The sequence below is a fragment of the Pygoscelis adeliae genome, unplaced genomic scaffold (assembly GCF_000699105.1).
Source record: "Pygoscelis adeliae isolate BGI_AS28 unplaced genomic scaffold, ASM69910v1 Scaffold57, whole genome shotgun sequence".
Lineage (NCBI taxonomy): Eukaryota > Metazoa > Chordata > Aves > Sphenisciformes > Spheniscidae > Pygoscelis > Pygoscelis adeliae.
Window position 1 is genome coordinate 9,407,044 of NW_008825615.1, and position 15,603 is coordinate 9,422,646.

Sequence of the window (15,603 nt, forward strand, 5' to 3'; positions counted from 1 at the left end):
CTTCCTAATTACTATCCTTTCTGATTATTGTGAATTCATTAGCAGCTATTTTGACACAATCTGCACCCATTTATTTAACTGTAAAAGGACTTTAGTAGACCAATAGTGCACAGGAACATGTGAAATAAGATAGTATTAATGGACCATGAAATGATCTTAACCAGTAATTTGAGAAGAGGAGGGGAAATGTTTATTTCCCAATTGTCTGTTATCAAGTCCAGAAAAGAAAAAGTGAAACACAAGACCCTCCTTTTTCTTTATGAATGTGTATGGCCCTCATAACTGACATACCACAGCTGTTCAGGCACATGCATGTCTTCTTTCTAAAATGGATCCTCTCTATAGCTCTGCTGTCCCGTCTGAATACAACTTTCACTGCAAAAGTCCTTGGAAAACTACTACTAAAGGCTTCTGTAGAAGTAGAACAGACAACCTTAGTAGCTCAGGTTATGATTTCATTACTATATCACTTGTACTAACTGGACAAACAGTAGTTTGAAACACAGGTATAAGTGGCCTGAGTATTAATGTACATCAGTGTGCATACTTCTAATCAAATATTTCTATAATTAAGCTTAATATAGATTACATAAAATATAAATTGAACCAATTTGATAAAAAGGTTATTTCCATCATTCAAATGACTAAGCATGAAGGAAAGACAAATACACATATGTATATTTTAAATAACAGGGAAAAAAAAATCCAACAATACCAATATGCAAACAGTCTTGGTTGTCTGCTTTTATCCTGACATGTAGTGTAGTTATGATCCCGAAATAAACTAATTCATGTTGTATTTATGAAATTTCTTACCTCAAAGTGGGCAAAATGAGCTCTAAATTTTTGTATAGCACTGCTCCAAGTACAAATACAGTTGATTCATCTAGTTCTGAAAAGAGTAAGGAAAAAAAGATTAAACTCTCTTTCCTAAGCCTTCATCAGTATAAAAAACTGTGAATACCATTTGTCTTTCTAGTAGAAATTTTATTTTAAATAAACCATAGTTACTTTGAATTATATCCTGGAAGTCTGTCATAAAGATGTAGCACTGTCAGGAATATATCAAAAGATTTAAACCACTGAAAATCACATTTTCAAAAAATCCATCATTGTGTACTGACATCCATGCTAGTTCATTTACCTTTATAGTTAAGTATCCCCAAAGGCTGTCTTTAGAGTTTAATGCCTAGCGACTAAACTCTTAAATGTCAGAGATCTGCACTGCAATGGTATTTGTAAATTGTATCTGAAGCCAGGGTAATTTGCCTGCTGAGCATCCTTTGGTAAAAGTTAGGTGACCTGTTGGAATGGTCCAGTCTGTTGGAGTGGAGCAGCTTCAGCGGGTTCAAGCAGAGCTGCATTGCAGCTCACCTCATACCACCACAGGTACAATCCCGTGCACAATAACTGAGCATTGGCTTCTCGACGTAGAAAATAATGTCTAGGATTTCTGTAGCACCTTTGTTCAAGATGCTGAAATTAAGCCCCATCATTTCCATCTGGGATAAGCTGTGGGTACTGGATTCCTTTTGAAGATGGATAAAACAACCGTTTCTATATCGTACAGTGGTCCTATGAGACAAAGATTCTGAGTTCCCTTGTTGAAGCTAACACAAAGTTAACATGCTGATATGCTTCTTTACCTGTTGACATAGGGGTGAAGATATTTTTTGGAATGACAACCCTGTCTTCTGAGTTTCGTGCCCAGTCAACCATCCCCTTTCTTCCTTTCATGGGGAAATTGATGTCAGTTAAAACAGATGCAGCAGGAAGCTTCTGAATGCTAGCCACTAGTAAGAGAAATCACAAAATCAAATAAAATTGTGTTTCGTACTTTAAAGCATCATACCATGATAACAGTACAGCAGTAACAAAAATGTTTAATAATACATTTCAAGTAAAGCAGGAATTTATAGGACATTAACTGGCACAGAAAATGTAATCTTCTGTTTATTATGCAGTTCTACTATGGATTAATTTTGTGGCATTGATCGTATCATTTGTCAGCCAGATTCTGATTAAGTTTCTTAACAGGGATTATTGAATGTACTGGCTTATACCCTGAAATTCACACATAAGGACATCGTCATGTCTTCAGAGCAAATTCTAAAATGATCAAATGTGACAATGAAAAGAGGATGCTGCAAATTGCTTTGGGAAACATCACTGCTAGATGCAGGCTAATGAAGCAATAACAGAGCTTTCATCCCCTATACAGGCACAATTTCAAGATAGACCCATTAAGGAGATTCACATATTAAAAGACCTCATTGTTTCCACACAAATGAGAATAATGCGGTATAGCACTTGATTTCTTTTCCTTGAAAGAATAATCCCCATTCTGAATTCTTAATTATATTTTTTCCTTCTAAAAAAACTCCAAACCCCCAAACAGCATCACTATTATATCTGTAACAGATATAGAAAGACAGAAGAAATAGGTGTCAAATCTAATAACAGGCAGTTTGGAATTTTGTTTATTCATTCTCATTTTCTCTTTGTTTTCTAACTCAATTATTATCTGGAAATCAGTTTCAGCTTTGCTGTGAAATCGAAGTATGACTCCATGGCAACACTGTCAGTGTCTAGTAAGACTCAAACTACTTTTAAGGAACTGACAAGGCTGCAAGTGTTTACGTACACCGAGAGAGATGACAAACAACACATTTGGAGCACTAGCTCTATTCTTAATGTAAGCCATGTTGATAGCCATTTCCTGTGCAATGCTCTTCCTAATCAATTTATGAAGAGGCTAATGTAGTTGGAAGAGTTCGGACATCAGGACTCTACTTTGATCTGCATAACGATTTCACTGCAAGTACTCTGCAAGGGGGTTAAATATAAAGACAGTGGGGGACAGCTGTAAAAGCAATCAGAACAGCAAAATTAAAGTAGAAAACCATTAGGTGCCTCATCAGTGGCTTTTATTTGAAGGGAAACTGTAATTCAAATCCAAGAGAAGAGGAAAATTAAGAGGTTAACAATATTAACTCTACAAATGTATTCCTTGATAACTGACTCTTAGTTTCAAATTAGACTGGTTAGGTATTACAGAATCACATTAGTGAGGTGGTACTTGAGGTTATTTCAGGCTTTCCATTACAAAACTATCATCAGGGCTTTACAATGCTAGTTACAATCCCCTCTGGGCTGAAATTGGCAAATGCATTCCCAGCCCTAAAGGAATGCTTAGTCTTGTGAATTTTCAGGTGGAGTGTGGAGAGAGAAGAGTTCAGGTGTTTCAGAATTACTGGAGCATAAAATGGATTGCATGTTTTCACATGCAATCAATGGTTATACAGAATATATTAACATTGTTAAAATGGATTTTTTTCCATGGTTCTTAAAATCCTAAAAGAATTTTATTTTCTTTTCCACATAAATAAAATTAAACTCACAGTTATTTAGTTTTCAAAATTAAATACAGCCTGTATAAGACAATATTGGGTTTTTTATTTGCACAGTATTTATCTGTGTATCTACCTATCTATCTATCTAACCAGCTAGTAGAGCCTTAATATTTCATCCACCTTTTAGATGACAGTTCCCTTTATTGAAATAGGAAATCAATGTTATTCAATGGAATTCACTCTGCAAAACAGAAAACCACTTTAGGACTGGATAAATGGTGAGGGTCTAGGATAGTACCTCTCTGGACTCTTGTCTGTCTCTGTATTTTAAATAGGGCCATTCATCATGGTACCTAAGCACTACTGAGAACCCAAAGATTCCAAAATATTTGTTGCTATTTAAGGTGATGAATAACACAAAAACCTAAACATAAAACCTAAACATGTGGCTTATGACTTATATGCAATAAGCACAATTTAATTCCACAGAAGATGCAACCTTAACATCTGGAGATTTTGGATCTCTGCATAGACAGAGAGAGTACACAGCACACATAAACCAATAATTTAAAGAGATTTGCCAAAATGCTTGCTCCATGTCCTGCAAAGCCTGCCTCTTCTTACAGATCCACACAGATTATTAGGTCATTCTTTAGCCACTTTGGTGAATGATTCCAAGAGGATGTGCCTACTAATTTCCAACATGACACTGACATTTGAAGGTATAAGATAATTTAATGGAATCTGACTGGAGGCAACTAGTTCAGTCCGTCAACATGGCCCGGTAGATACATGAAACAGTTCCCACCTCTTCAGTGCCACTGTGAACTGTATTTTAGTTTTTAAAAAAGCTAATATTCTTATTAAATATTAGTCTACAACTCATTTCAACGAGATCTTGGAGCATGACCAGCTGTATTTCCATTGTAAAATGCGGCTTTGCTGCTTTCTAACTCAGTTTTAATTTGCAGCATGAAATAAATATTTACTTTATTGTGAACATGAAAATCAACAGGCCTTTTAGAGGAGAATGTGTATAATTCAAGTACTGGGTCATTCACGTGTCAGAAATTCAAATATCAGTTTCTTATATAATTGTAATACATAGATAATAAGACAGAATGATATGTAATTCACTTTGTACTTTATTCTATTCTTTTTATGTTAGGTTTGTATTAGAAAATGATGCTCCAAATACTGGAACCCAAACGATTCAGTTCTGTAATTGCCACACAAGCACTTTGTCTTCTCATTTGGAAAAAGCAAAGGTTGTTTTTTTTTTTTTCTCAAATTACCATACCAAAACATTTTGACCTGAATTTGTGAGACAGAACACCAGCTGATGAGGACATTTACAGGTACTGTGGCAGAAATATTTTTGCTTGTTTATACACACGTAGAAGCTGTATAATACTGGAAAAACAGTCAATGAGAATATTTATAAGAATGAGATTGTAAAGTGGAAAAAAAGGATGAAAAAAGAGAAGAAAAAGAAAAACTAAAATAAAAAATTATTTAAGCAGAAGTTGAAGAAAATCTGCATGTGTCATTTTAAATTAAGGAACTTTAAAATACAAAACTTCCCATATACACCATATACAGCATGTCTTATTCTCTCAGATAAAACCATATTTGAGTTATTGCTGCATTCTTCTGTTCTAATCTGACTACAACTTCACAGACAGCTTATGATGAAGACATAATACTGACAAGTAACCAGCCTGGTCACTCCTCAGATCATTCTTACAGTTTGCACATACCCTGATGTAGACACAATCAAAACTTTTCCAATATGGAAAATTCTCATTTTTATTTATTTGTATTATGGTAATTCCTATGATATTCCAGACATCGCTAAAAAAAGAAAAGAAAAAAAAAAAGTAGAGCTTGCATTAATTTGGAAAAATTCTTTGATTTTGACTTAACCAGCATGAACCAAAAATGAAAAAGCCACTCAGAAGGCTCTTGGCATGAAAAAAACTTAGAGACAGAAAGTTTAAATGTACAGAAACATGTTTGGGGTGCAGAATATGTTGCATTCTTCCATTCTCTGGACATCCTCTCTTGTTGTGGCTCCAATATACCTTCAATTACAATTTTGATATGATTCCCAAAGGTTAAAAAAAAAAAAAAAGTAGAAAAAGGAATCTCTTCCATGGTACTTGACTGTATTCAACATTTGAAGAATGCAGGAAGTAGAATATCATCTTTATTTCTTCAAAAAATGGCACCATTATACTTCTGAATCTTGCAAGTGAAATTTATATGCCCTAGGTGGAAGAAAACCTCACCTAGCTATAGGCTGGAACACAGAGAAAAAGCTTTTCTTTTTAGAATTCTTTGAGCATTCTTTTGATACACATTGGTATAAATTACAAGACAGTGTTCAATTACACATAAGAACATGTACATATTTGATGACTCCATAATAATTATTGATTCAGAAAAATCTATTTAAGTAGTCTAGTCTAATCAATTTAGTGATTGCTTTGACCCCTAATGGATTCATTTTAATATCCTTTACAAATACATCTCCATTTACCTTTATTTCATTTTCATGCTGCAGTTGCAGACAACCTGTTCAATACTGCTCTACTGAAAAATTCAGAATTGGCAACTACTAACTGTTCTTACTTACTGAGTAAAATAAAATCTCTTTGGAATAGATTAACTCCAAACTCATAGGAATGGAGAATTTTCCATGACTATCTAAATAAGATAATTACACACAGTAATAGGTGAACGATATTTAAGCAATTCAATTAATGTGTCAATAAAATTCTGAGTGAAAGAAAAATTGTGTAGTTCTTGTATGTTAGCTCTTGTAGATCATGGTCTAGAATAGAAAAGCTGAAATGTATTGCTATGATCCTTATAACCCTGAATGAGTTATAAGCGGCCTAGTGCAACTTCCAGTACCTCTCTGACTGATCTGGGTTGCTAAATAATAAAAGATAAATTAACCAAGTAAGTGTCATGAATCATCTTCCCTTTCTCTTTACTATCCACCCATTAGCTTTCCGTGTTGAACAAAAACCGGTAACATTTCAGAATCAGCCCTTTGAACAATATTAATCACTTTAGAACAGGAAATCAGATTTACTGAAAGGCATGACAGAAAAACGACTGGATGTTTGCTCATGGACTAAACACAACCTCATCTCTCACAGTAGAGATTTAGGCTTTAAAATAACAATGCAAGCCGAATTAAATAGTTGATCCCTATCCTTATCAAAGACTGAACGAAAACCTTTAGAAAAGATGCTTAAAATCTGAGTCTGAATTCTATATCATTCATGTATTTACAAAAGAGGATACAACACTGGTTCTGATTCTTCTTTCTCATAAGTGATAACATTCTGGGTTTGTTGTGCTTTACAGCACAGTAACTATGTTGATCCCTAATTTGTAATCACTTAAGATACAGAGGAATGGGAATTAATTGTTTTAAAAGGCATCAGTGCCTTGACTGAATTGGAAAACCAGATACAGAAATCTATGGGATTAGCATAAGATGTCAACTTCTGCTTAACCCTCCCTGTCAGAGCAAGAAAGTAGAACTCTGAATTTGAATTTCAGTCACAGACAACAGAGAATGGCTATATATTAGCAGCATAATTCGCTCTTTTCCTGTCCTATTTTGACTTGTCCATTGACAGCATACTAGACATATTATTCAGCATTTAGTAAACTTGAGTTCATCACACAACTGTTTGTTATTTTTCAGGCAGAGGATATTATACTGCCCTTCTGGAACAGCTACTGCTAAATTTATTTCTGGGTAAAATAGTCCTGAATAGAACTGCCATTGTGATAGATGTTCAGAATAAAGACTATGAAAGGATTTTTGTTTTAAAATTCAGAATATTGAGTATTTCTGCAAACATCTCTGTTAAGAAGACTCAATTAGAATAATATTTATACATTTTAGAATTATTCTGTTGACCTTAAATGTAAAACCTTTGTTTTTTTATAGAATAAATTAACCTATTTAAGTCAGCTTATGTTGGATACACGGGGAAAAAAGTCTTGCCTGGCTCATCATCAAAGAGCCAGATGGACATATTGAAGATGATATTCATATTTGCTCTATCCACTTAAACCCCATCATTTTAAAGACAATCTGTGACAAACACAAATGGTGAAACCCCCTTTTCAAGGAGGCCAATCTGTGGATCTCCAGATTTGCTACAGAGCTCTGCTTCTGAGCAGGCTTGATGATCTCCTTTAAAATCCTTCCTTCAGTACAAAGATAAATCCACCTCTTACCACCTACAAGATTTTGTATAACAGAAGGACTGTGGTGAAGTGACATCCTCTTATATGAACATAGGAATAACAGCCAGGTAATTTTCCCTCTGCAAATAATACCCACGAAATCTCCCCGCAGTGAACCAACATCAAACAACGGTCAGAAAAACGCTCCTAAGAAATTATAACTTAACAGATCTACTACTTCTTAAGACTATCAACACAGAAATTATGTCTTCTTAAATTAGAACCTTGTTATGCCCTACTGCTCCATTGGCAGACGAGAGGGATGTCCCTAGAAGCCTGCTGTGCTCTTGCATCCCTGAAGCTCATCAGCCCATAGCAGCTACCCTCTGATTATTCAAGCTTTGGGCAGCAAGACACACTACTGGTATAGGCAGAAGTAGAAGTAGACATTTCATAGATATTTTCACTAATCAGGCATGAGTTCTGCATGAGTCCTTCCTTTGGTGTCAAGCAAACTGTGCCTTAAATGGGCTCTCTGTTTGAAGGTTAAGAATAATGCTTTAGGTTAATGAAGAAGCTACCTTAACAGTGATCTCTGAATATTTCCCTTCTGTATTCCATAGACAATGCAATGAGGAAGAGAGGTACCTGTTACCCTTTTTGTTGTAAAATAATACATTTATCAGTGATAAGCACTGTAGGGAATTAGCGAACTCATTTCTATTTTGAGCTTGCAAGCCACCGCAGTCCTTTAAACAATATGAAGAAAAAGTAAACACACGAGCAGTCACATAACTGTATGATGTTTGAATATGCTCCCAAAGGCCTGTAACAAATGCCAGCAATACACTACCATATGAATAATATGAGCAGTATAATATTTAGGATGAGTTAGAAAGCAGCATGGCTTCAGGCAATGATCAGGATGCATTTAATAAATACTCAGAACTCTTCTGCTACTTACATAATTAAAAAAAAAAAATTCATAGGCAACAGGCAAGTGTTTCCTCTTGGTTTTGTGTACTTTTGTTGTTCAGTACCAAATTCTGTATTTCAGGAACAACTCAGGAATAAACTAATTTCAAAGACTTATGAAATATCACGTATGCATACGCATTATCTTAACTGGTTTCTGATTGCACATTTGTTATGATAAAAAATCTAGCTTGATAAAATTAAAATAGGTAAATCATAAGATTACAATTCTTCTTTTTCCAAACCTTTCCTTGTTCCAGGTATGGACATAAAAATGGGAAATAAAAAATTAAAAGCTCAAACAGTAATTAGAACATTAAGAATTGTTGTTATGGACAATAAAAGCCTTTTTAAAAAAAAAAAAAGTTTATGCAAACTATTAAAGTTTACTCCCTGAGAAAGAGTTAGTGTATAGAAATGGCCATAGCATCATAGAATTTTTCCGTGTTCCAGATGCTAATTCTGCATGTCCCCCTAGGGGAAAAAATAATAATCTTAACATTTTTATAATTTTTAATCATTGTTACTATTTACTTACTACTAATGCGTACTGTAAGATGAATATGACTATTTGCAGCTGGCCAATGTGGAACGTAAAGAACAAAATCACTTTTAAATTTGCAGATCTGAATCACAAGTTTGAAGAATACCCAACTGAACTTGTGAAAATGTAAACAATTTTCTTATGAGCAGTCAGAAGAAAATGTGTTCTCATGATAAATGGAACGCTTCCTGAAATATGTGGTTATTCAGATAAATGCTTTAAACAAAACATTGTAGGAGGCTGTACTTCATTAACTGGAGGACAACTCCATCTTCTGGGGTTTATATTGAAGAAGATGAAGACACTAACAGTCAAAGAGACCCAGACCCACATCCAAGGTACTCTGTGTTTCTGAAAGAGCTTTATTTTTTTCCATTCCTCTTAGTATTACTGTGCATTCATGCTACTAAGACTAAGGTCTCCCTTAGCAACCCTTGCCTTGTCATAAAGCACTTCTCAATGAAAAGACTCAGCATAAAGCAAGATAGAAGATGGAGGCTGATGCAGGAGATAGAATGAGTTGGCATTTAAGTGCATGAGTTTTAATGTTACAGACATAAAGGTGAAAACCATGGTAATACTGGGGGGGCAAGGCCACCTGCAACATTATTTTAGATTGACTGCATGGGGAAGGTGCAGAAACCAAGCATTTTTCAATTTCATAAGGTGACTAGAAAAAGTGTCTGTGCTGGTGATTCTAGCTGATAACGAGAGAAAAAGAGAGAGAGGCTGAAGGTAATGTTAAGGTAGTGAGCTCAGAAGATGGGAATGACAATGAAGCTGTCATCAGAGAAAGGGAGAAAGAAGAAAAGCCGAGAGAAAGAGATCATTTATATGTTTATTTATTAGGTTTACTGATGATTAAATACCCACTACAAACTATTAAAAAGATAGACAGAGAGGGCTTGACAGAGGACAAGAGATCAGTAAGGGGGAAAACAGATGTGAAAATCATTAGCAGGGCATTGATAAAAATATTCCCTCAACATTACATTGCTTGGGGACATGAAGAGCAGAGGTAGACTGATTGCTTCCTGGAAGTAGTAAATTGAAGCAAAGGAAAGATGTCCATCATCTTACCTCTAGGGAAATGACAACTAAATCCTACCACTCATATATCTAGAAAGATGTGAACTAAGTTATGCAGGATATTGAAGTGAATTCTCAGGCATGGAGATAGAAGATTTGATGTATAAAAGCCACACACAGAGGAAACAAAATAAAGCATGTGAATCAATATATGTTTCTAATCACAGCTTTTTGTAGCAGACTAGAAACAGATCTCTATTATATTTTATTATTGAACAGGTTTTTTAATCATACAAAATGGCATGTTGAAGAACTTTCAGATACAACTATGAGCAAATTAAAAATGAAAGAACTGTAAATTACTCTGGCATAGAATCTCAGAGCATTAATAGTATTAAAGTGGCTACTGAATCCTAAAAAGTAGAACCTGATTGTATTGGGTTTGCGTGGCAAGGTTTTGGTATGGGGGGGCTACATGGGTGGCTTCTGTGAGAAGATGCTAGAAGCTTCCTCCATGTCCAACAGAGCCAATGCCTGCCAGCTCCAAGACAGACGTGCCGCTGGCCAAGGCCGAGCCAATCAGTGACGGTAGTAGTGCCTCTGGGATAACATATTTAAGAAGGGGGAAAAAAAATCTGCGCAACTGCAGCCGTAGAGAGGAGTGAGAATATGTGAGAGAAACAGCTCTGCAGACATCAAGGTCAGTGAAGGAGGGGGAGGAGGCGCTCCAGGCGCTGGAGCAGAGATTCCCCTGCAGACCATGGTGAAGACCATGGTGAGGCAGGCTGTCCCCCTGCAGCCCATGGAGGTTAATGGTGGAGCAGATACCCTCCTGCAGCCTGTGGAGGACTCCACGCCGGAGCAGGTGGATACGCCTGAAGGAGGCTATGACCCTGTGGGAAGACTGCGCTGGAGCAGGCTCCTGGCAGGACCTGTGGACCGGTGGAGAGAGAGAAGCCCACGCTGTAACAGGTTTGCTGGCAGGACTTGTGACCCCGTGGGGGACCCATGCTGGAGCAGTCTGCTCCTGAGGGACTGCACCCTGTGGAAAGGACCCATGTTGGAGCAGTTCGTGAAGAACTGCAGCCTGTGGGAAGGACTCACGTTGGAGAATTTTGTGGAGGACTGTCTCCTGTGGGAGGGGCCCGATGCTGGAGCAGGAGAAGAGTGTGAGGAGTCCTCCCCCCGAGGAGGAAGGAGCAGCAGAGACAACATGTGATGAACTGACCCCAACGCCCATTTCCCATACCCCTGTGCCGCTTGGGGGGAGCAGGTAGAGAAAATCAGAAGCTAAGCCTGGGAAGAAGGGAGGGCTGGGGGTAAGGTGTTTTAAGATTTAGTTTTTATTTCTCATTATCCTACTCTGATTTGATTGGTAATAAATTAAATGAATCTTCCCAAAGTTGAGTCTGTTTTGCCCATGACGGTAATTGGTGAATGATCTCTCCCTGTCCTTATCTTGACCCACTATCCTTTCGTTATACTTTCTCTCCCCTGTCCATCTGAGGAGGGGAATGATAGAGCGGCTTGGTGGGCACCCGGCGTCCAGTCAGGGTCAAGCCACCACACTGATTAAAAGCCATGTGCTACAAAACAGTAGATATGGAGGAAATATTTGCAGGTGGTCCTCATTTTTACAGCAATTCACCAGGTATGTACAAACTTCTCCATGTGCCTTCCCAGAAGTGTTCCAATCAGAGCATCTCAGTGCTTGCTTTATACTTCGGCTCCAATAAGATTGAGGAATTAGGCAGAGCAGCAGGTAAGATCCTCAAAAAGCTCAAGCCTGTAGCTATGTTTACTGACCAGACTGGTCCCCTGATCAAATGCATCTGCAGTTGCTTTCTTTTTTAAAACCTTGCCAAGTCAGAGAAAGCACTGCTGGTCTAACACTGCCTGTTAGACTACTGATCTAACGTTTTGAGTACTTGAATTAGGAAGATCTGCATGCAATCAAGCCTCCCTCTGAAGAGGGGATCTGCATCTGAAGGAATTATAAACCATACCTTCCTCACCTTGGATGAGAATATCCATTAGGATTCAAGGCTACCACCACCAAAACCTGAGCTGTCTAGGAGGAAAGGAGGAGCAAAACTGTATTGGAATACTCATTTGAGAACAGGCAAAATACATAAACCAAGGGTTCAGAAGGAAGGCAGGTTTGCTTAATTCATCCCAGATAATTGAGAGATGTCTCAAATTAGTGCTTTACTAAATTCTTGACTCTACCAACTTAGGAGACAGAAAGAATTCAGTCATAAGCTTAACATTTCCTGGTCAGCATCAAATTACTTCTCTAGTGGATAACTTCCATTCTGAGTTTTGTATTCAACCTGGAGACCAAGCTGTCATAAGCCAGTGCACCCCCATCACACACACACCTCTACAGCTTTAGCTGCCCATGCTCAAAATCAGCTCTGATATGATGCAACTTTGTAACAGTTCAGACTACGGTGAAAAGGGCTGTGAGAAGTGGGGGTCTGTGCCCTTTCACTCATGAGCTACAGTTAAGCTGAATCAGCTGTGACTGTGCATGGCCATGTATTTTGGTTGTCTGATCTTTGACTTGTGAATTTGTAGTCAAGGTCAAGCAGCATTGGACCTGCCTTTTCACTATGGGCTTGCCTGGAGACCACTGGACTGTTAGCTGAATACCACCACTGGACCGGATCCTGACCCTCACACTGTGACTTGACTTCCTGGCTTGACGTCAGATCTGCCTCATCACTATGGACTTGTCTGGTGATCTGGAATATTAGCTGGGCCTGGCTACCATCCCAGACCTTCTCTGTTCTTCTTGTCTGGGTGCTGTGGGACCTTGCCTTTGCCAGCAAAGGCCACTGGCATGCCCTGCTGTCTTCTGGTTTCCCTCACAGAGCAGCCCACTCTTGCTTCTCCCTGAACCCAGCATCTGATAAGCAGGTGCTGCAACATCTACCCGGTAAATGCCTTCAAGACAGACTTGAGCAGAGTCATACAGAAATCTGAAACAGAACTGTTACAGAAACGCAGGTCTCCTGTGTCTCAGTTTCATGTTCAAGCCATGATTCTAACCTTCCTCACAGGAATTCATAACTAGGTCTTTGTTTTCTGAAGGCATGTCTAATTCATCTTGAATGTTCTCCATGGAGGAGATAAAGTGGATTAAAATTTGCTTAAGGGATTGTAAAAAGTTGTCCTGGGGCACTGTGAAATCTTATTGTCAGGATAATACACACATGCTTTATTTAGATTGTTTACATCATGCATGGCACAACGAAAACTCAGTACCTCAGTGGGACATATAGACACTATCCAATATAAGTAGTAAGTAATACTAATTAGACGGAGTTTGATTTACTTGTTCACATTGTTGAATTCTAAATTAACTTTAATAACTCAGGAGAAATATCTCAGAGTTATTATGGTCATTTCAATAAAACAACTGCACAATGAGGAGATGCTTTAAAAAACATCTAACTAGAAAATTGGGCCTATAAAGAATGACAGAGCTTGGTTATTATGAGCTGTTATAACGCAATCACATGAATCACTATGGCATGTGGACCTTGTGCTCAGCTTTTGTTATCCAATTCTGGTTATCTCATCTCCAGCATCCCCTGCTTCTTCCCTCCCACTCACCCCAAACAAGAGGCTTTTCATGTTTATCAAAGTTGTGGGAGGAGGAATCAAAAAGATCCAAGCAGCTAAGAAAGGAATGAAAACCAACAGTCAGCTAGTCAACTAAGTCAAATGTTATACCATTACTGTTTCCCTTGTCTGAATTCAGGTGCCTTACATGTCCATTAATTTTGAGTGCAGTTGACAGAGAAAGATAGAGATTCCTAATTAGGGTTTTTTGGGCTGCCTTCTCAGGGTTTTAAAAAATCATATGAATTTTGTATATATTGCATAGTGAGCTTAAACTGCATTTTAGGAATATTGAATTAACCCTTGCCTGTGACCAAGTACATAAAATGCAAGCACGTTATTCCTGAGCTCAGTGCCAAAGCTAATCATAGAATCTGGTCAAAATCTTTAACTGAAGATATAACATAGCTTTATACCTGCAGCAGATCATTCTTAAAATTCTAATTCTTAAAAAGTCTATTTAGACTCAGACTGACTTTTCAGATGCCCTTACAGTGCCTTCAGTTTTGCTTTTACATGCAGTAGAGAACTACCACTTTGGACAGCTAATCTGTAGAAACTACTATGAATAAGAAAACATCTTCTCTGGTTTTCCTGAGGCACAACAGATGCCATCAAAAGGAGCCTTCATCATGCCTGGCTCTGCAACATTTGCATTACTAACATATACACCTGATATGACTCTGCTGTCTCTTTGGCACTACATCCTATCTGCAACCTATTTTCTGCTACAGTTATTCCAACACAAATTTTGGTTTTATTGCTATTGCTTTCTCTTTAATTTCTTGTGCTGTTCATTGCAGTATGTTTATGAAATATATATTCAGAATAGGAGTCCCCCAAACTGAAACTATACTGCTTTGGCTAACTATCCCTAATTTCCTGGAAATATTGCCTGTAGGTAGAAGCTCTATAAAGTTAAAATTCGATTCTACAATGTGCAATACTCCAGAAAACACAGTTATATCTATGATATAAAATGGAAAGGAAGAGTTTACTCCAGACTATTTGCTCATGTTATTTCATAAAAAATCATGGTGAATTATTTTTAAATGGAATATCATGAACGTGAAATATAGAAATAAGAAGCAGGGATGGAATTTTTGTTTTCTGCTGAACTATAGTTTTTGGGACCAAACAACATAATACAATTGTTTCAATTAATTTCCTGTACCTGAAACCACTAACACAGAGTGACTGAATTTATATGCCAGAGAAGCTATTAATTTACTGAAAATTTCTACAAATTCCGTTCAAAAATAATCTATACTTTTAATCTTGAAAAATCATTCAGCATCAAGTATTCTACACCCGAGTCCAGTTTTGCTATTATTGCCATGCCATATTTGGGATAACTGTCATCTCCACAGTCAGATCTAGGGGATAGACAGAAAAAGAATATTTCTTGCCTTCCGATAACATTTGACCACTTAGAAATCATAATCCACAGTCAAGGTGGCTTTCCTAGTACAAATAATTCCCTGGAGAAATGGACAATCAAAAAGTGCCATTTTATATTATCCCTTTTCCCCACCATATCCTGATTATAGAATTGTTACCCAACAAGCAGTATATTACAGGATGCTGGAAAGAAAATTGCTTTTTTTTCCTTTAGTTATTTTCCCCTCTCTGTTCTGTCTAGTTTTTACAGTGCTATTGCTTTTCTAGAATATTTTTGATGTAATAAATGGGTTTTCTGTCCCTAATCCCAAAACATCTAAATGGTGCTTTATTGGAAACCAAACTAACTGCACTCTGGTGGCAAACATTCACAACAAAATTTCTAAACTGAATGAAAGAGGAACAAAGTTAAGGGTCAGTGTAAGGATGCTCAGTTATTTGATAATATTTCAA

General features: G+C 37.2%; 1 protein-coding gene across 2 annotated transcripts in view; it reads right to left on the reverse strand.

The window, feature by feature from the left end:
• The window catches only part of BAI3 (brain-specific angiogenesis inhibitor 3), a 481,908-nt gene that overhangs the window by 199,778 nt on the left and 266,527 nt on the right, over nucleotides 1–15,603 (reverse strand). For both annotated transcript variants that reach the window (XM_009333162.1, XM_009333161.1), the window contains 2 exons: nucleotides 1,647–1,793; nucleotides 817–892 (listed from right to left, as the gene is read on the reverse strand). In XM_009333162.1, coding sequence (XP_009331437.1) covers nucleotides 817–892; nucleotides 1,647–1,793 — 223 coding nt within the window. The remainder of the gene's footprint in view (nucleotides 1–816; nucleotides 893–1,646; nucleotides 1,794–15,603) is intronic.